Source organism: Miniopterus schreibersii, assembly GCF_964146895.1.
Source record: "Miniopterus schreibersii genome assembly, chromosome: 19".
NCBI lineage: Eukaryota > Metazoa > Chordata > Mammalia > Chiroptera > Miniopteridae > Miniopterus > Miniopterus schreibersii.
In genome coordinates, this window is record NC_138119.1 from 30,169,786 (window position 1) to 30,189,935 (window position 20,150).

General features: G+C 46.6%; 1 protein-coding gene across 2 annotated transcripts; it reads left to right on the plus strand.

Annotated features, from left to right (window-relative positions):
* The first annotated feature begins 2,847 nt into the window (after window positions 1-2,847).
* Window positions 2,848-7,227, plus strand: IL10 (interleukin 10). Of its 2 annotated transcripts, none has more exons than XM_081121037.1 (5): window positions 2,848-3,076; window positions 3,884-3,943; window positions 4,198-4,350; window positions 5,276-5,341; window positions 6,401-7,226. In XM_081121037.1, exons 1-5 carry the CDS (start codon window positions 2,912-2,914, stop codon window positions 6,491-6,493), a joined length of 537 nt encoding a protein of 178 aa, XP_080977163.1. In that variant the 5' UTR covers window positions 2,848-2,911; the 3' UTR covers window positions 6,494-7,226. The 2 variants fall into 2 exon arrangements, with proteins under 2 accessions (XP_080977163.1, XP_080977164.1); XM_081121038.1 differs by lacking the exon at window positions 2,848-3,076 and adding an exon at window positions 3,438-3,618 and having other exon boundaries at window positions 6,401-7,227.
* Window positions 7,228-20,150: the final 12,923 nt, after the last annotated feature.

The following is a 20,150-nucleotide window of genomic DNA, read 5'->3' on the forward strand; positions in this document are numbered from 1 at the left end:
TCCCTGCCATCTTGTGCATGCATCCACGTGTGTGTACACATACATACATACATGTACCTATATAAGGTGTCCCCAAAAAATGTATGCACACACTTTGAATAATTGTAAAGGCAGTGTTTATTAAAATACATTTTGTTTTCAAAATTGAGCTATCAGTAGTTAAAGTGTGTATATCTCAAATTATAAGAAAGTGAAGAGATGCTTCCTGCCTCTCTGAGTTGCTCTCTGGATCCTTCCGAGTCTTTGCCTGTGCCCGGATCTGCCTCCGTAGCGTTGCTTTCTCCAGCGCCAGCCAAGCTCCCCAGGGAACTCTGCCGTGCCCATCCTGATACAGTAAAGAGGAAGCCGTGTACCCGGCGCCCACCCTGGGCCAGACCCTGTGCTCGCACCAGGTACACAAAGGATGACAAAACAGCCTGCTTCAGGGCCCTCACGGCTGGCTGGGAGACAGGGTGTGGACACGGGTGATAGCTGTAGGGTGTAGGTTCAGTAGCAGAGGAAAGCACAGGACATGGTAACAAAGACGGGAAGAAGGGACCATGCTGCCTGGGTCGGGGAGGAGGGCTCAGAGCCTTGCCCTGGTCAGGGTCCTCTGGCCTAGCTGCTCTGCCACCTTAACTCTGCACCTGGAACACCCAGCTCAGACAGGGCTTAGCCAAGAGCACCCAGGAGCCAAGAGCGAAGGAGAAGGGTGGAAAGGATGCCAGCCCAGCTCCTGGCTCCTCCCTGCTTCCTGGCTATAAAACGCAGCACCCCTAAGCCCAGTATAAACCTGGCAGGGGAAGCAATTCCTGTGTTAGTGCTGCTCCTGTTTCCAAAAGGCTCTTTCTCCCTTCGTGATTCTTAGATTTCTATATTAACGTGAAGGGTAGGAAGGAAAGGCTGCGGTCCCCCTATTCTGACCCACAAGGTACATCCACAGGGTGGGCCCTCCTACTGACTCCAGCCTGGCCTGGCCCCAGTTTGTCTACCTCACTTGCTCTGGCCCAGTGACCTTCTCCGATGGGGCAGGCTCAGAGCCCAGTGCCATTCAAGGTGTCCAGGTGCCGATGCAGGAGGGCAAGGAGATAGCAGAAAGCAGGAGATATCCTATATCCAGGTACACTTGCTAACTCCCCAAGCCCCATCCCATGGGGAGCCCGAGGCAGGTACTGTGCCCCGTGGGACAGATGAAAAATAGACACAGAGAGGTCAAGGGATATGCCTTGGGTGTAAAGAGTGACAGAGCCAGGACAGAGCCCAGGCCTTCTGCCCCCCATCGCAGGTCAGTGTTCTCCCCATTACTGTCTTCAATGGTGGGAGAAGCCCTGTGGAAGGGGGAAGTCAAGGCACAAAGGACCCCCAGAAACTTTCCAGCGATCTGTAGAAGTGATGTGACTACCCCCGTCTTTCCTAACTAGAGGCAGAGCAGCATCCCTCACCATATCTGGCTGTTCTGCCCCTACGCGCTCACGTGTGTGCATGCACACACACACACACTCATACACACGCATTCACACATTTATACACACTCATACACACACACTCATACACACATTCACACACTTAAACATCCACTCACACACACTCAAACACACACAAACACACACACTCACACATTTACACAAAATCATACGCACGCACTCACACGCACACATTCGCACACGCTGACACACTTACACTCATATGCACACACACAGTCACATGTCCAGATCTAAGACAAGATAAGAAAGGCCTCCTTGGGAAAGGAGAAGACTTGGGTAAGAGGACAGAGAGGGGCCTGCTGTGCAGCCTTCGTGGGGTCCCCACTTGTATTTCACGGTCTTTCTACTTCTTCCTTCTACGTCTTTCAAGTTTAAGTCTCCAACCATAGAAGCTCACAACTCAAAGAAGCCTGAAGGACCCTTTAACCCAATCTTTTCAGCCCCCGCACTGGGAGCAGTAGAGCAGAGTCAGGAGCATGGTGCCAGGCCGGGCGAGCCCGAGGGGAAATTCTGGTTCCCTCATGGAGCACCCGTGCAACCTCTTGCCAGTCACGTAACATCTCTGTGCCTCGGTGTGCTCACTGCAAAATGGAGATAATAAGGGTCCTGGTGACTAGCGGGTACAAACGTTTTGGTACTTTTGGACTCCTCTTGCTGACTTCCCCCAAGTACTGGGACAGCCGCAAGATTGGAGACATGGACCTGAGCGTCTCAGGGAACCCAGAGCTAGAGAGGAAGCCTGGAGCACCTCCCGGGTGCCTGCCGATCCTGTGGGAAGCTGGCCTTTTCAAGGGGCAGGCTGGGAACAGAACATGAAAGAGCCAGAAGGCAGCTGTGGGGGTATTGAGTTCATCCTCACGTTTTCACTTGGGGAAACTAAGGCCCAGAGAGTTGGGATGACTTCCCAATTCAGCGAGGAGAAGCTTTGGGTGTTCAACCCAGAGCAGGGAAGGAATCCAATTATTTCTCAATTCTAGCATACTCTGGAATGACCAGTTTGTCCACGTCACTGTGACCTAGGGACATGTGAATGGAACCCACAACTGTGGGCCTCTGCGCACAGAACAGCTGTTCACCCCAGGAAATCAACTTTTTTTTTTTTATTAAGAGAAGCTGAAAAATTATTTTAAAAGAGAGAGAGGTAGCTCACCCTAAAAATAGCCACAATGCAGAAGTTCGTTTTTCAGCCATCCTTTTTGCTTACGATGCAAAGAATTAACACTTAACGAAGTTCATCGAATGCAAAGGTCTAGAGAAGGGAGGGGTTGTAATCAGAAAAAACCTTTGCCAGGAAATCTGTGACTCTGTGGCTTTTTTATGAATGGGGAGGCCCTACTGAACCCATAATATAAAAGGGGGACACAGTAGGTGAAGGTCTACACATCAGGGCCTTGCTCTTGCAAAACCAAACCACAAGGCAGGCTCGCAGAAGAAGGCAGAGCACCACCATGCCCAGCTCAGCACTGCTGTGTTGCCTGGTCCTCCTGGCCGGGGTGGGGGCCAGCCGAGGCCGGGACTCCTCATCTGAGAACAGCTGCACCCACCTCCCAACCAGCCTGCCCCACATGCTTCGAGAGCTCCGAACTGCCTTCAACAGGGTGAAGACTTTCTTTGTGAGTATGATGCCTCCCTACCCTTCCTCCCTGAGGCTGCTAGAGGCGTCCTGCTAGAGGGCCGAGAACGCTTGTTTGTTCGCCTCCATCCCCAGCACCCACTGCCCTAAAATTAAATTCTTGAGAGACTCCCCCAGTCAAGCTATGGGTTCGATGAATTAAGCTAAGCCCTGATGATGCTCCAAATGTGCAGGAAAAGCTCTCTGGAAGGTAAAAAGACTCTTGCCTGTGCTCAGAAATGTCTTATAAGATTCTGCTGGAGCTCAGCGCTTCATTGGCTGGGAGGAATCACAAAGGGTGTAACTGAAGGTGGAGACGCTCCCCACACCCCGTAGCAGGGAAACAAGTTGCACCCCTTAGCAGGGAAACAAGTTGCGTCTGCTAAGAGCGGTTCAGAACCTGAAAGACTGGTGTTTGGGGAAGTGCCATGCAGGGGGAACCTATAAGAAGAGCTGCCCCCCATTCCCAAGGAGCCTGCAGAGCTGCAGCAGGAGTGGGCCGGAGAGGGAGACGGGCAGAGAGCACCGGAGGGCAGACACCCGGTGGGTCTCTGCAGGAAGAAGACCAGGACCTAGGCAAGCTTCTGCCTTAGCTTCAGAATCGGGAGCAAGTTACAACTTGATCCCCATGGGGAGGACCTGGTTTAACTAAGGGCTCCAGCACTGTTGGGCCTCTCGTTTTGTTAACTATCCTTTCCATTTGTGGGCCGGGGCTGCATTGACTAAAAATCAGAAACACTCTATAAGGGACATTCATTTCAGCTATTTCCCCAAACCTCAGGCTTATTTTCATTTTGTTTTCTTGTAGCAAATGAAGGACCAACTGGACAACATATTGTTGAACGGGTCCCTGCTGGAAGACATTAAGGTGAGAGCCGGGGGGGAGGGGGCTTGTGACTAAGAGAAGGAAGGCTCTGCTTCACGCCTACAGGGAGCTGGGTCTGCTTCCTTCCCTCGAAAAGGAGAAGTGGGAAGATCTTAACTCAGCACATAGCCAGCCAGAGGGTTAAGGGGGGGAGGGAGGGTGCTGGTGAAGAGAAGTCCTTGGGGACAAAGCCACCCTCTCAAGCTAGTGGCAGCAGCTCTTCCTCCCAGTCACCACCCTTGTGCTTCTGCCCTCAGGGTTACCTGGGCTGCCAGGCCTTGTCAGAGATGATCCAGTTTTACCTGGAAGAGGTGATGCCCCAGGCTGAGAGCCAGGGCCAGAACATCAAGGAGCACGTGAACTCGCTGGGGGAGAAGCTGAAGACGCTCAGGCTGCAGCTCCGGCGCTGTGTGAGTAGCCAGCAGGTTCTCTCCTTTGCGGCTCTTCGGCTTTTCCGAAACATCATTTCATCTCCTAACACCCCTCACACCCAGGCCCACAGACGCAGAGAGGCAGGAGCTGGCATTTCTCTCTGAGCAGGGGGTGGGGTGACTGCTAGGCATTTACATGTGAAGATTTGCAAACAGCTTTCCTGTTATTTGTGAGTCATTTGTGGGTTATTAACTATTCCTCTGTCTCTGTATGAAAGGGGCCCAGAGCTTTAGTCAGGGCTCCCCTGTCCCTTTGGACCTAAGCCCTGGGCCCAGCAAGGGGGGCCAGGAGTTGAGCATCCCAGTCCCAGGTAGAAGGACTCCAGGTCCCTCTTTCTTCTGAACCTTTTAAAACCAGAGCTCTAAGTGGGCCCAAATGACTGAAAGGACTTCCCCTGGTATTTACAAGGTCCCTGACTAGTGTCTAGGGACAGTTCCCCAGGATAAGCTAGTTCTCTGACTGAAATGAGACCGCCTCGCTGGTTTCCTGTGTTCTCTCGCTGAGAATGGGAAATCAGCCAATTTTGGTCTCAGTTTGTAGGATGGGACTATGCAAAGGGTTTGTCCCCATAGCTGAGACTGTGTCTCCATTCCCCAAGACAGAAATGGTCCTCAGTGCCTGGGACTGAAGGGGAGGGGACAGGACAGAGGAGCAGGAAAGGACAGAACAGCTGGCTCAGCATCTAGTCAGCACTGCGCGCTCCAGAGGAGGAAACTCCAAGACCTGGGTTTTCATGCAAGCCTGGCAAACATTTGAGTGGCTCCCAGAGGCACACGGTTCATCTCCTGAGCCTGGTTCTTCTCCGGTGGGGGAGCAGCGCTCAGGACAAGGCTGATCTCTTCTTGCCACCAGCTTGTCCCCAAGTGAGCCAGTGTCTTTAACACTTTCTCTTTCCCTCCACAGTATCGCTTTCTGCCCTGTGAAAATAAGAGCAAAGCAGTGGAGCAGGTGAAGAGTGCCTTTAGTAAGGTGAGCTCCGTGGTAGCCAGGAGGGCTGGGGAACAGACCTCTGCCCCCTGCCCAAGGGCAGAGGCTGGCAGATGCTAAGCAAGCCCCATCCTTCGCTGGGAGGGACTGTGGGAACCCCACAGATGGTGTGACCTCCTCCGCCGGTGAGGAGCTGCTGCCTCAGTTATATTTGTTTTCTGTGAAGTCTCTTTGGGGGTTTCTAAATGACTGCTCCCCGCCTTTGCAGGCCTGTGGGCTGAGCCGGCTGGCTAGCCTGTGAACGCAGTGAGCTGGGTGCTGGGGAGAGTGACAAAGGAAACAGAAAGTAGCTTGTTGGGAATCCAGGCTGAAGCCACACGTGCAGGAAGCCTGCACGTGAATGCGCACACACAAACACACCCAGGGGTTCAGCCTGGACTCCCCAAGACTCATACAGATCAGGAAGCAGGATTCTCACTTATCCGGGGCTGGCCCACACTCACTTTCCACCTGCAGCTCACACCTCCCCAGGTGCCTGAGAATGTCAACTCCCAACCAGCTAGGGTTTCACGCTCCCAACTGCTCGCGAACATTTCAGCGCCATTTCCCAGAAACCATGTGGCCTGTGTCCTCTTCGAGGGCTGGGGACAGACACCCAGCATGGTCCAAAACAGCGGGAGACAAGAATCCCCTGACCCAGGCTGGAACAGCAGGGCGGGGCCTGGGAATCTGTTGGTGGAAGATAATAACCCTAAAAGAGGCCCCCTTCTCTCCACTCTCACTGTCTTCCTTTCAAAGTGGTTCCTCTAATGGTTTTTCATCAAATTGTGAAAAAGTGTCATGTGAGCCCATGACCTTTAAAACTGTTGAAAAGGCGCTGTTCTGAAGAGTGTGCTTTGCAGGAGGGGGGTGCTCCTCTCGGCACTGCTAGCTGTGCCTCACATCAATGCACGGCCTTTGTGTGTCCCCAGGCTACCTCCTCCTCTAACTCGAGGGATCCAGTGCTGCTTCTGGCCCCCAGGGGCACTGCCACCCAAGGGAGGGACCAGCTTACTCGCTCAGGTTGGGTGTTTACGAAACATTTCTGATCTCCCCCCACAGCTCCAAGAGAAAGGCATCTACAAAGCCATGAGCGAGTTTGACATTTTCATCAACTACATAGAAACCTACATGACAATGAGGATGACCAACTGAAACGTCCCGAGCAACGAAACACCTGGGGTGGCGACTCGACTCGACTCCAGGACATAAATCGGAGATCTCCAAAATCCAATCCAGGGTTCCAGGACAGCCGAACCAGCTCCCTGGACAACCCCGCCTTACCTCTCTCCTAGAATATTTATTACGTCCGATACCTCAACTTCCATTTCTATTTATTTACTGAGCTTCTCTGTGAACTATTTAGAAAGAAGCCCGATATTATAATTGTTCAATATTTATTATTTTCACCTGTGTTTAAGCTGTTTCCATGGGTAACATCCTATGGTATTTGAGTATTTTAAGAGAAATTGTAAGTTATATAAAGGAAAAAAATGTTTCTTGAGGAGCCAACTGAAGCTTCCATTCCAAGCTTGACCATATTTTATACCTGTTCAGCTGTTTTCCCTGACCACCCTCTAATTTCTTTTGTCCCTGGGCCTGGGGCTCCCAGCGTATTACAAGGATCTCACCCTCTTAGGAAGAGAAACTAGGAGCCCCTTTGATCATTAACATCCCAGCGGCTCAGAGGGATTCCCTTGGCCTCATTCCCTAACCACTTCGTTGTTGAAAGCTGTAGCCAGCTTGTTATTTATAACAACCTAAAATTGGTTCTAATAGAACTCAGTTTTAACTAGAAGCAGTTCAGTTCCTCTGGGAATGTTACATTGTTTGTCTGTCTTTGTAGCAGATTTTAATTTTGAATAAATAAATGGGTTTATTAAAATCATATTATGGTGTCAGTTGACTTCTGTCTGACTCAAATTGTTCCCTCAAAGTCTCCAAGATAGAAGAGAGTAGATGAATGAATTCTGCATTCCAGAGTAAGAAGACAACTGCCCTCTCCCAGAAAGAGGGAAAGCTCCACATCCAAGCAGGGGGGAAAGATAGTCTCCCTTCAAAAGCCAGTATCAAAGACCACCATAGTCTTTCCATAAATTCAATCCTTTAAGGAATACCCTTAAATCCTTAAAGATCAGGCTGATTTTCAAGGCTAAGGCCGAATTATACGCATGCCAAAATTAGAAAGCTATGCAGAGGCAGTTTTTTAGTGTATTTTTTGCCTGGTCAAGCACCAGAGTTCCAGGGGGGGACACTAACTTGCCTGGATTGTCATAAGAACTAAGATGGAATCCAGGACTAGGAGACAGACCCAGGGCACAGAGTGGGTTGTTACTGGCATTCACAACCAAACTCTTCTACCAAATTCTCCCTGAGCTGAGGCAACAGACTGGACCCAACAGAGTAGAATATAAGCAAATTGGTCCACTCAATAAGATATCCAAGGATTCAAGCTGCTGCCACTCCTCCTTGAGCAATCAGACAAATATGAGACTGGCTCCTGACTGCGACGGTGGCTGGGGAAGCCCCACTCAGAGCCCTGTGATGTGAAGGAGTGAGGGGGAGAGGATGGGCTAAAAGAAGTGAGGGGGAGAGAATGGGCTAAGTAAACGCTGATCCCCCTCACTCACGCTCTGCCCAGGCAGCCCTGGTCTGGGGAGGGTGGGAGCTGACGACTGGCTGTAGTCAGTTTTTCAGTAAGACCTGACTCACTTCGGTTAAAGTAACCATAGGAAGGAAGTGGGGAGCATCAAAGCTGAAATTCTGAGATGAAAGGTTAGGTTTAAGAATGGAACCTAGCAGAAGAAAAGGAGAGAAGGAGGGAGGTTGTCTTCATCAAGGCTGTCTGTACTGAAATGGAAAAGAAGCCGTGAGTCCCTAGGCCGGGAAGATTTAGGCATGTAGGGCTCTCTTCCAGGCAATGCACACTAACTTAAGTGTGAGGTTGGCACCTCCTCTGAGGAAGTGGGCATCTGAAGCCAACAGACAGAAACTCACCTGGGGAAGCCACACATCTGATCAGGTGTTGACACCAACTACAATTTATTGAGCTTGCTTTAAGCTAGTCTGTACTAGGCATGCAGTATCAGGCATACTACATGGTATTTTGTGGCTATTTTCTATAGAGGAAACTGACTCAGAAATGTTGATATGGCTTGGCCACGTGGGTAATGTGGAGAATGGAGAACTGAGGATAGCATAAAACACTGTTTCCTTAAAACAATGAACATTTATTATCTTGCAGTTTCTGTAGGTCAGGGATCTGGGAGTGACAACCAGGGGTTCTGGCTCAGGGTGTCTAATGAGTTTGCAGTCAAAACGGAAGCAAGGGCTGCAGTCATCTGAAGGCTTGACTGGGGCTGGACAATTCACGTGCAACGTGGCACGCTCATGTGGCTTTGAGAGGAGGTCTCAGTTCCTCACTGGCTATCGGTTCCTCACTACATGGTTCTTTCCATAGGGCTACTTGCATGTCTTCACAACATGGCAGTTGGCTTTCCCAGAGCCCATGATCTGAGAGACAGCAAGGAGCCAGACACAGTGTCTTTTCGACCTAATCTCAGAAATCTCACACCATTGTGTCTGCTATTTGTTAGAAGTGAGTTGGTAAGTGTAGCTCCTACTCAAGGGGAAAGGAAAGTGATTCCACATTTTGAAGGGAGGAATATCAAAGAATTTGTAGACCTGTTTTTAAACTACCACACCATTCTAAGAATTTAAAAGAAATAGCTCTGTCCTGGGTGGGGGAAAGGGAAGAGTAAGGTGGGCATCAGTGTGCATGGAAGAGTCATCATCATGGGCACTGCCCTCCTAAAGTTCTCTCTCATTGACTCAGTATAATTATATTTACTACTTCTGAGGCTCAGTTTCTCATCTGAAAAACTAGCAAAATTTCTTGCCCAGGTGTTATGGACTGAATGTTTGTGTGCCCTCAAATTTATATGTTGAAGCCCCAGTGTGATAGTATTTGGAGACGGGGCCTTTGAGAGGTAATTAGGGTTAGATGAGGCCGGGGGGGGGGGGGGGGGGGGGGGGGCTCATGATAGGATTAGTGCCCTTATAAGGAGAGACACCAAAGAGCTTCTCTCTCTCTCTATTTCTCTCCCCACAAGTTTTGGTCCTGGGGTAGTTTAGGGAAAAGCAGACATAACACTCCAAGTACAGAGGAGCTGGATCATAGGAACATGTGCTCAGAATTAAAAATGGCAGGAAGTCCTCTGAACTTTCATAAGCTGCAGAACTGGCTACATAATTAGACCGTCAACTCTATTATCTCTGAGCAGTTAATGGGTCCCAGGTGACATGTGTTCCATTTTTTAGTACTTCTTTTATCCACTAACTTACTTGATGACTTTGGGAGTTTTTCTTACCTTGTCTGGGCCTCAGTTTCCTCAATAATAAAATAAGGAAGTAGGTCTGGAGTAATGGTTTCCAACTGGGACCACTAGATTGATGTGGGTTCTTGAAGGTACTCATGGCAAAAAGAGGACTATCTTTTTCCAGACTTTGAAAAAGTCTAATGAAATTGTCCATTTTCTACCCCTACCTTCTGTAAGTCTGCACAAGCTCATTGAAAAGCACTCCTATGTGTTTGCTTGCAGTAACAGCCACTTGGTGTGGAAAGACAAGTTGTCTCGTACAGATCAGAGACTCTGTTTGGTAGTCATCTATTACCTCTTCGATGAACAAAATCAGAAAGCAGAATTATTTCCTTAAAAATTTTTAACCCGCCAAAATATTTCAAAATAGAGATTCTCTGGGGAAAATTAATAGCAGCAGTTCTTTGTGGTTTAAGGCTTGAAAACCACTAAGAGATGACTCTAAGTTCCCTTCAAGCCCGAAGTTCTTAATTTCAGCATCTGACTCCTTCAGTTACTCAGGCCCATTCCACTTGAACTCCCCTCTGGGACACATTCTTATGTCTACAAAGTCTGCACTGAGTAATTTTTCTTTTGAAGTCTTTCAAACCTTGGCTCCAAGCTGCATGGCCTGGAGGCATCACCTACCTCAATGTTCTCCCCTGTGCCATGGAGAAAATAATCATTCCTTCAAGGTGTTGTTGTTGATGTAAAAAATAAAGGCATAAATACATGTAAAGCACAGTTTAACACTTAGTTTTTTAAAAGCAGCTCTTTCTCTTAGACATTTGGGAAAATGCTCATGTGGAACCAGATGGTAAGATCGGTGCTAAAACCATGAAAACAAATGGGACACAACTTGTGTGCCAATCATCAGGCCTGGACCTTTCCTTACAGCACCCTCTGCCTCCTCCTACCCACAGTTTCTGGGTAGAAAGAGAAAATGGATCATCCCTGCCCTTAGGAGGGAAAGAAGGGAAATAATGTTGGGGTTTTTTTTAGTGCCTGAAGTTGGTCTCAGAAATGCTTGGATTAGTGAAGTAAAAATATATATATATATAATATGTCTATGAATTGGAGCCACTACAGTTGCATAAGTCTAGTGAACTGCTTAACATAGGTATCTAGTTGCCATTCAGAGCAATATACAGTTACACATACCACTAAAATATGTAGAAAGTTCTTATTGATTACAACACTGGGTTTTGTTCATATATGCTCATTAACACATCATTGTTGCTTATCTGCTAGCAACCTGAAAAATGAAACAGCATCCTACCTGGCTTTTTCCCTTACCATTATTGGAAAAAAATACATATTTTCCAAAGTCAAGAAGCCATTTCGTAACAGAGCTCACAGTTCATCTAATACGCAGCTCAGACTCTCATTCCTATCCCAAGAAACCCTCTTGGGTTACAGGAGGGGAACATCATTTCCCCAGCTGAACCCTATGATCCCCTCTTCACCAGAGCTGGATCAGCAACTGTGGCTAGTATGCAGTGTACATAACTAATCTAGGATCCTTTCAGAATAATCTCTACACTCATATCTGACAAAGATGAGACTTAACTCAGAACAGAGGCACATGGGCTACTCCCTGGCCTTTGCCCAAATCAGAGTTTCTGAGAAGCACATTTATTCACTCAGAACCTAATAAACTCTGAATACATGTCGGGTGCTGGAGGAAAGCAGTGAATGCACAGACATGGTGTCTGCCTTCATGGATTTGATAGCTAGGAGCAGAAAAGGACATTACAATGCTAACTACACAGTTTTATTACAATTATGATAACTACTAAATGAAGAGTGGGAGCTTTTGACAGAGAAACTAACCTAGACTTGGGGTTAGAAAGAAAGCTTCCATGAGAAGGTGATGGTCAGCTGGATGTGGAGGATAAGAGGAGTTGGCCAAATAAAGAGAGAGGTGACAATAACCTTAGGCAGAAAGAGCCACATATTTAAAGACCCCATAGAACTTCGAAGAATGGGGGCTAGGGGTTGTCTCTGAAGTAAAAATGGATTTGTACTGATCTCAACATGGTAGTCCCTGGGCCTTCTTTAGGACCCTCTGGCTTCTGCATCTACTCTCATGTTCTGAAGCCCTGAAATAGGAAGGAACTTAAACTGTTTAAGGAACTCAAAAAGTGATACTCAAGTGAGGAACATTATGCATGAGGGAGAGAGATTTAAGATGAGCCGGAAGAAACGGACTGGGGTAAAATTTTAGACTTTAACCTAAGAGCAAAGGGAAGCCATTGGCGGCTACTAAGTAGAGAGGAGAATATTTATCTTGTGAATGAGATCCTTTAGGGGCCATTTGTTTCCAGTCCAGACAAGAGGCAATTGCAGCCTGGACCAAGGTGATAATAAAGAGGAATTGAGAGCCTTGCAAGTGTTTTAATATTCAGCAGCTACTTCTATGAGAGTGGTGACAGCCGGTGATGGCCACGATAAACCTCAGATTTCTAGCCCGAACAACTGGGTAGAGAAAAAGCAGGCTTGGAGGGGAAGTGATACATTCTACATTGGCCCTGCTAAGTTGGAGGTGCCTCCCAGACTCTGAGAGAATATGTCCAGAGTGGTCAGCTGGACACAGAGATGTGCTCTGGGGATAAATAAGTGGGTATCATTGTTGTAGAGATGGTAAGTGAAGTCACGGGAGTGGAGAAAATCACCAACAGGTAGAATCTAGAGTGAGAAGAGGAGAGAGCCCAGAACCAAGCCCTGGAGAACCCAGGTATTTATGTCAGAGCAGAAGATGCTGACAAAAGAACTTATAAAGAGAGGTCTGAGCAGTAAAAAGAAATACCAGGAGAGAGTGGCATGCCTGGGGACAAGAAAGGAAAATATTTTAAGAAAGAGGGAATGGTTGGTTGGATGAAATGCTATTGGGAGGTCAAGTAAGATCAAGACAAAAGAGCTTCTACTAGATATAGCAAGTGGGGGCCACTGGTGACTTTATCAAGAAGAGTTCAGGGGCGTGGCAGGGGATTGGAGGCAGATGGGGTTGTGCATAAAATGAGAGGTTCAAGAGTGGGATGACAAGTGCGGACGACTCTTTCAAGGCCAGCCCTGGCCAAGTGGCTCAGTTAGTTGGAGCACTGTCCTGTATGCCAGAGGGTTGCAGATTTGATTCCCAATCAGGGCACATACCTGGGTTGTGGGTTCGGTCCTCGGTTGAGGTGCATGTGGGAGGCAACCGATCCATGTTTCTCTCACATCCATGTTTCTCTCGATCTCTCTCTGACTCTCTCTCTCCCCCTGACCCCCGTCCCCTTCCTCTCTCTCTCTAAAATTAATGAAAGCATATCCTCTAATGAGGGTTAAAAAAACACAAAAAAAAACATTAGGCCAATAGAGGAGGAAAAGAAGTTGAAGATCAAAGAGTGAGATGGGAAAAGTGATGAAGACAGTTTCCTCGGAGGACAGGAAGGGGTACATGCAGGTAGAAGAGAGGACAGTCTCTGAAAGGGGGAGAAGCACCTTCACTGAATAATAACAGGAAGGAAGCAGGGACAGTGGGTACAGAGCAGGCTGGTTTGAAGATTTGCTGGCAGGAAGTTGAGTTTGTTTCCATCAGATGGTTTCTGTTTTCTCTGACGAGAGTGAATAAAAATGAGAGAATTCAAGGAGATGTGAGGAGGAAAAAAAAAAAAAAAAGATATGAAATGACATTTGCAGATATGTGGAAAACAAACAGCTCTAGAGAACCATAGTAGGTTTCCAGGCAATGCTGAGCCCCGTTGAGGTGGGTGATCAGGAATTGAAGTGGCCTGTGAGACTGGGTAATTTTTCTCAGCATCCTCTTGGCATCCTGGAGTGAACACATAGGAAGCAGAATTATTTGGCCCGATCACTGTAACAAAAGGACAAGGGGAAGAAGACATTGGGAATACAGGGAAGAGCCTGATTAGAAAGGTGGCCCCAGGAGTGAAAGTTGGATAACAAGGGAAATAAAGACAGGAGGGAGCTGATAGAAGGGGTTAATGCAGGCTGGGGCTCCGGTGAGGTCAAGACAAAGTTGTGATGGTAGAGTCTGAACCACCGAGGAGAGGAGGCAGAGGCCAGAGAGTGGAAAGGCTGAATAAAGAGATTTTGGAGGTGGACAGTTTTGAAGAATGACGAAAGCCATGCCGTAAGCATTAGAGTAGATGGCTGAGTAAAGGCAGAGGAAAAGGTCACTGGAAATCTGGAGGTCATGGGATTGAAAAGACACATTTTGGATAAATCATCCCACAAGGGCACTGAAGTCCATCAGGCTCATGGCAGTAGAAGGGAGGTCAGTAGAAAGCATTGGGAGGAAGGGTGTGAGATAGGTGCTCAAATCATTTGTGAATGAAAGAGAGCTGTAGAAGGTGTCTGGGCATCCTGGAGCTCCTGGTGGATGGATTCCCATTTCCACATTTGTAGAGTTCTCAGAGTTTGACACACTGGGCAAATGATCATTTTAGATTTTCTAAATCTTAGAAGAGAACAGATCTAGGCAGCAACTTTTTGGATTTCTTGTAAAATTCCTAATATAGACTTCTTGGAACTTCCTAATAAATAAAAGGACCTATATATTTGTAAACATATCTTACCAAATTGAAGTCATTTTTACGTCAGAAAAATAACAGATGTTCAAACATTAATCACACGCAACTCGAGACTCACTCAAATCAAGAAGCTTATAATTTGGCCACAATGAGTCATCATTCAATGACACATCCATCTGGGAACCTCCAGCAAATCTTTAAACACAGACCTTTCCTCATGTGTGCAGGTTCTTTACTCCCTAAATCTCTTCTATCTCACATATTTCTATTGTGCTCAATCTATTTCTTACTTAGCAAGAGGATAGAAAATCACCATCAAGAAAGTGTTTCCCAAAGTATAATACAAATCTGTTGATAGAAATAAAATTCCCCATGAAAACAGCAATGCAAAATCTAACCTTTTCCTACAATGTTTGGCTCAGTGTTACAAGAAGTAATTCCCCACCCTCATCTCAGCTGAAACATCAAAGCGTCAGATATCCTGAGTTGCAGTCTAGGGCACAGGATGGAAGCAGAAAGCTGTCTGAATCAGCGCTGCTCAGTGTGGCCCGAAGATCAGTGTCGGTCCACAAACGGTTACCTGTCAGAGGCAAGGGGAGTCAGAAACAAATGGTATTTAGAAAACTTGATAGCAACCTGAGAGTATGTTTTGTTTGTTATATTGAATCACTAAAAATGGGTTTGTATTTTGTATACCTTTATAATTTTTCTCATTTTATTTTCCTAGTAATTCTTTTTATTGTATTATATTTAAGTGATGATTAATAATAGATTGGAGGATTTTTAAATTTTTTAATTGATTTGAGAGAGAGAGCAAGGGAGAGGGGAGAAGAGAGAGGGGGGAGAGAGAGGGACATTGATATGAGAGTGAAACATCAATCGGTTGCCTCCCGAACACACCCGGGCCTGGGATCAAACCCGCAACCTGAGTATGTGCCCTGACTGGGAATCAAACCCATGACCAACTGAGCCACGACAGCCAGGGCTAGATTGGAAATTTTTAAAATTTTGTTCTTTCTTAGCCAAAGATAATTTGAGAAGCATGGGTCTTAAACACACTCCCTGGCTTATTCCTAGACTCCTGGAAACTAAGTTGGAAGAGGTAGTGAGATAAAAATGGTAGAAAGACATATATTATACTTAGACTAGCCCAATTTCAAATCCCCCTTCTACCGCTTACTGTTAACTTTGGGTAAATTATCTAATTTCAATTCCTTATCTGAAGGCAGGAATTGTGGTCCTTGGCTTAGGGATTTGAGAGGATGATGACGTGAGGCTCTGTGCTACGGGCTTCACGGGACAGCCGGCCCAGAATAAGGCCTGTGAGTTGCCTTAAAGATCCCCTGGGTGAACCCATAACCTAATGCTCCAGTGAGAATTTCTGGGCCCATCAATGAACCATCCACAGGCACCCTAGCACAAGCAGCATATCCCAACGAGGACCCCAGTTCAGGCCAGGCAAGTGGTACCGGCCAGGTCTCTCTCTCTCCTTGTCTTCATCACACCTAAAGCACTTAGCATCCTAAGTAGGAAGAAATGTGGCAACTGCTCTTGCCATTCCTCCCGACTCCCTCATCATAAAGAACCCCGATTTTGATCAAGTGTCAGGCATCCACGTGTTCCAGGGGAGCTGGTCCACGTCCCTGGTAATTCCATTCTCCTGTCCAGTGACTGATTCAGGAATGGATTTGTGATATAACCTGGACAATGAAACATGAGGGGAAGTTGACTGAGGGACTACCAGGAAATGTTTTTCTGACTCTTAAAAGCAAGCAGAGTAGATTCTTTTCTGCTTCTGGTTGTTGTCCACATTTAAAGCCTGCACTTGCTGAAGCCTCTTGAGACCATGAGGGGCCTCAACCTAAGAGGATAAATCAATGGGCAGAAAGTAGCAAACAGAATAATGGAAAGAAGTCAGTCCCTGATGATTTTGTTAGACCCATGAATTAACCAGTCCTAGATAAGAACTAGTTCAGAGTTTTTAATATGTGAGATAATTTTCCTTTCGTCTAAGTCCCTATTAATTGAGTTTTAGGTTACTTGCAGTCAAAAGTATGTATGAAAAATCTAAATGAACTTTGGGGCTAGAGGGCAACTTCAATCCTGGGGCTTCCCCTACTCCCTTCCTCCTTCTGAGCAGTTGAGTCACCTCTGACTCATCCACTGAACCCCAAATATTTGAGGGAGTTCAGGATAGGCAAGGAGTCTATTCGCTTTCACTGCAGGATGTGGCTCTTGAGTTTCAACAAATTCTCAGGCCAGCCTGCATCCCATCTTCTTCATTGGTTTCATCTAAGGCAAGCAGAGCTGTGCAGAGCTAAGCGCAGACTCTGATGCTGTAAATGAAATGCGTGAGGGGCACCTGCTTATGTGCCTGGCCCACACCTGCCTTTCTCACAGGGCTCTCCCATCCTACCCCCTTTCTCCTGAGGGGGACTTTCCTTTACAGCTCCTCCCCTTCCTCTTTCAATGCCCCCTCTTCTATGAAGCCTTCCCACAGTGGAAGACCACACAGTTACCTCCATTCACTGACCAAACCACCATACCACACATTTAGACAACTGAGAATGTTCTGAAAGATTCCTCCTTCTAATTGTTTCCTATAAGCTTGACATTATCCCCTCAAACCTGACTGTGCACCTTTGAGTGCAGAGTCTTGCGGTCCTAGATCCCCAATAGCATCAAGCACAGACAGGCATTAAATAAATGCTTGAGTTCAACTAAAAAGAAAACGTTCCCTGTGGTCATAAATCTCAGACATTTGGAGTTAGGCCCTCAAAGGCTCTCCTGTCCAACTGCCAGCCACAATGATCATAACAGATGGACCTCTGGTTTATACTTCAGTGCGTTTGCCATGAACCAGAACTCATTACTTTGTGTGCCACCTCTTTAGTTTATGGACAGCTCTCATTATTGGAAAGTAGTTTTATTTTATTATCAGCCCTGAATTTGCCCCCCTCTAACTTGTCTTACTTATACTTTCTGAGGTAAAAATAGAGTGAATATATTCCATTTTCACATGATAGTCTTTCAAATATTGAAGGGAGCTATTACATCTGTTCTAAATCCTCATTTCTTCAAGCTAACTATGGCAAGTTACCTAAATTATTCTGTAAAAGTATGGTTCCCAGAATCTTTTCCAGCCCCAAGTTTTCCCTTGTACGCTCTCATTAAGAGAGTAGCAGCGTGATTTACAATAGCCAACATCTGGAAACAGCCCAAGTGCCCATCAGTAGATGAGTGGATTAAAAAGCTCTGGGGCATTTACACCATAGAATACTACGGGGCTGTAAAAAGAAGGAGCTCTTACCCTTTTCAACAACAAGGATGGACCTGGAGATTACCATGCTAAGCAAATAAGCCAGTCACAGAAAGACAAATACCATATGATCTCACTTATATGTGGAATCTAATGAACAAGGTAAGCTGATGAACGAAATAGGACCAGAGGTGTGGATACATGGGACAGACTGACAGATCTCGGGGGGGGGGGGGGGGGGGGGGGCGGGGGCTGGAAGAGATTAGTCAAAGAACATATCTGCATATATGCATAGCCCATGGGCACAGACAAAAATGTGGTGAAAGTGGGGGGTGGGGAGGGCCTGGGTGGAGAGAGGCAAAGCAGAGGGGGAGGAAGGGGAGACATCTCTAATAGTGTCAACAATTCTTAAAAAAAGAGTCATTTCTCTCTTAAGCCTCATCTATTAAGTCAACAAATATTGACTGAGCTCTTACTCTGCACCAGGCATACAGCAGAGAATCGAGATGAGCTTGCAGTCCAAGAAGAGCGAGGAACAGAGTGTGCCTGCTGACTGCATTGCACAACTTCAGAGGCACAATTCACACATAATACAAAAGAAATTTTACCCCCTAAAATTGCACAATGTGGCAGACCAGTCATTGATGGGAGCAAGCAAACTGTGGATTAGAAAAGGCCTCCTTAGAAACTGAGACTTGAAATATGAGTGTCAGTTCATTAGACAAAGAGAGAAAGGGACAATGTGCTGGGCTGAGGGAACAGTAAGTATACAGATGTGGAGGAGAAGTGGAGGGTGTGAGAGTAACGGGAGGGAACAGAGAGAGCTGAGGCTTGAGAAGTAAGCTGGGATCATGCCACATAGTTTTTATTTGGTCTCGTTTAAGAAGTTGACTCATATCCTAATGAGGGTGGGAATCCATCGAAGGGTGTTAAGCAGGAAGTAACACGATCATATTTGCATTCTGCTTCTGCATGGAAAGTGAATTAAAAGAGAATAAGGCCAGGGGCTGGGAGACCAATTCAAAATCTGTACAGTAATCCAAGTGACACTCCCCCAAAAAAAAATCAACAGTGGCCTGAACCAAAGTCACAGCAGTAGAAACAAAAAAGAAATTACATAGACATAATTGTGTAATAGTTCAGATGTAGTGAATTAGGTTTGATGGCTGTCTGGATGTGGAAAGTGACAAAAAGGGAGAAATCAAGGATATCTAAGACAAACGGGTAAATGGTGGTGCCATCAACCGAGACTGGGAACCTGGAGGAGGCCAAGGTTTCAAAAAATGAGGAAGCTGAAGATCCCAGGGCTGGATAGATTCAGCTGAGATGCTGAAAGATAACTAAGTGGAGATGTCTAATTGGATTTCAAGAGACTACTCCACAAGATTCTATAGTCATCAATATATAAATGGTAGCTGAAGTCATGGGAGAGGATGCCAACTCAGGAAAAAAATGTGTAGAGTGAGATGCAAAGGGTACTGATAGCCTGAGATCAGCTAAAATGCCAAGTCTTTTGTATTTGAACTAGGACCAACTTACCTTGTTTTCAGACTGTGTTGTACACTGAAGTTTTTTAAATGAAATTTATGACTTATGCTCACCCAGTCTGCTTTATTCTTAGATATTTGGGGCAATTGATCTAACTTTTGATAAATCTGGCTTCTATACTTTTGCCTAGATTGACAGAATATTAAATATGGTGGGTCAAAGCCATAGCACATGACATATCAAGCAAGCTCCTTCTCCCAGATAGAAATAATAGACAGCTATATCTTATCCCCAGATTGACCATATAAGACTTTCTCAGATGTCTTGATGAAAGCCAAATATACCAAGTCTACTGGAAGTCCAGAAGGTCGCACCAGAGTGACCTTGAATCTGCCCTCTCCACTCAAGAACAGGACCATACAAAAGCATCTTTCATTTTGTTGAGAGAATCTGTTTCTCTACCCCAGGCAATCCCACTGACTATGCTGCTTGTTCTGGTCTTAGATCAGCCTTCAGATCTGAAGTACTTGATCTCCCAGGAGTGACCTTGAATGTCCTCTAAACTCTGACTCAGCACCCATACCTACAGACTCTTCCTGACTCGTCTATCTCCCAAGCACAGTCCTGACAAGTGGCTTTTGCAGCTTAAAGGCAGGACCCAAACAGTGAACCTTTACTGGATCCTGGTGACTGTTGCCTTCTCTGGTACTTGCTTGTACCCCATTGGAGTAACAACCTGTCATTCCACCCCACTCTGAGATAGAGAAAAGCGGTGGGGAGCCTTTCCCACAGAAACTGAGACTGAGAAAGGAGAGATGCGCACACACCAGGAACAACATATGTCAGAAGCTGAAGTTTGTTGAGTAGGAGATGGGCCAGATATAACTCCCATGTTCACTGCCAGAAAGCAGAGCTCTGTGTGGCATCTTGAATTCACAGAGAAGAGGGAAGGTGGGGAATCTTCAGAGAGCAGCCAGCCTTTTCTGCCACAGTGGAAAGCAAGCAGTGGATCTAGTGTGTGAGGCTTGAATAATTTGGAGGCTGTCTTGAAGAAAAAATAAATAAGTTGCAGATTCCAAATGAGAAAAGGGGCTGCACATGCCAGGGTTCTGCAGCTGAAGCCTCATTCATAATCCCAGGACAACTCCCCAGAGGCCACAGCTCACCACTTC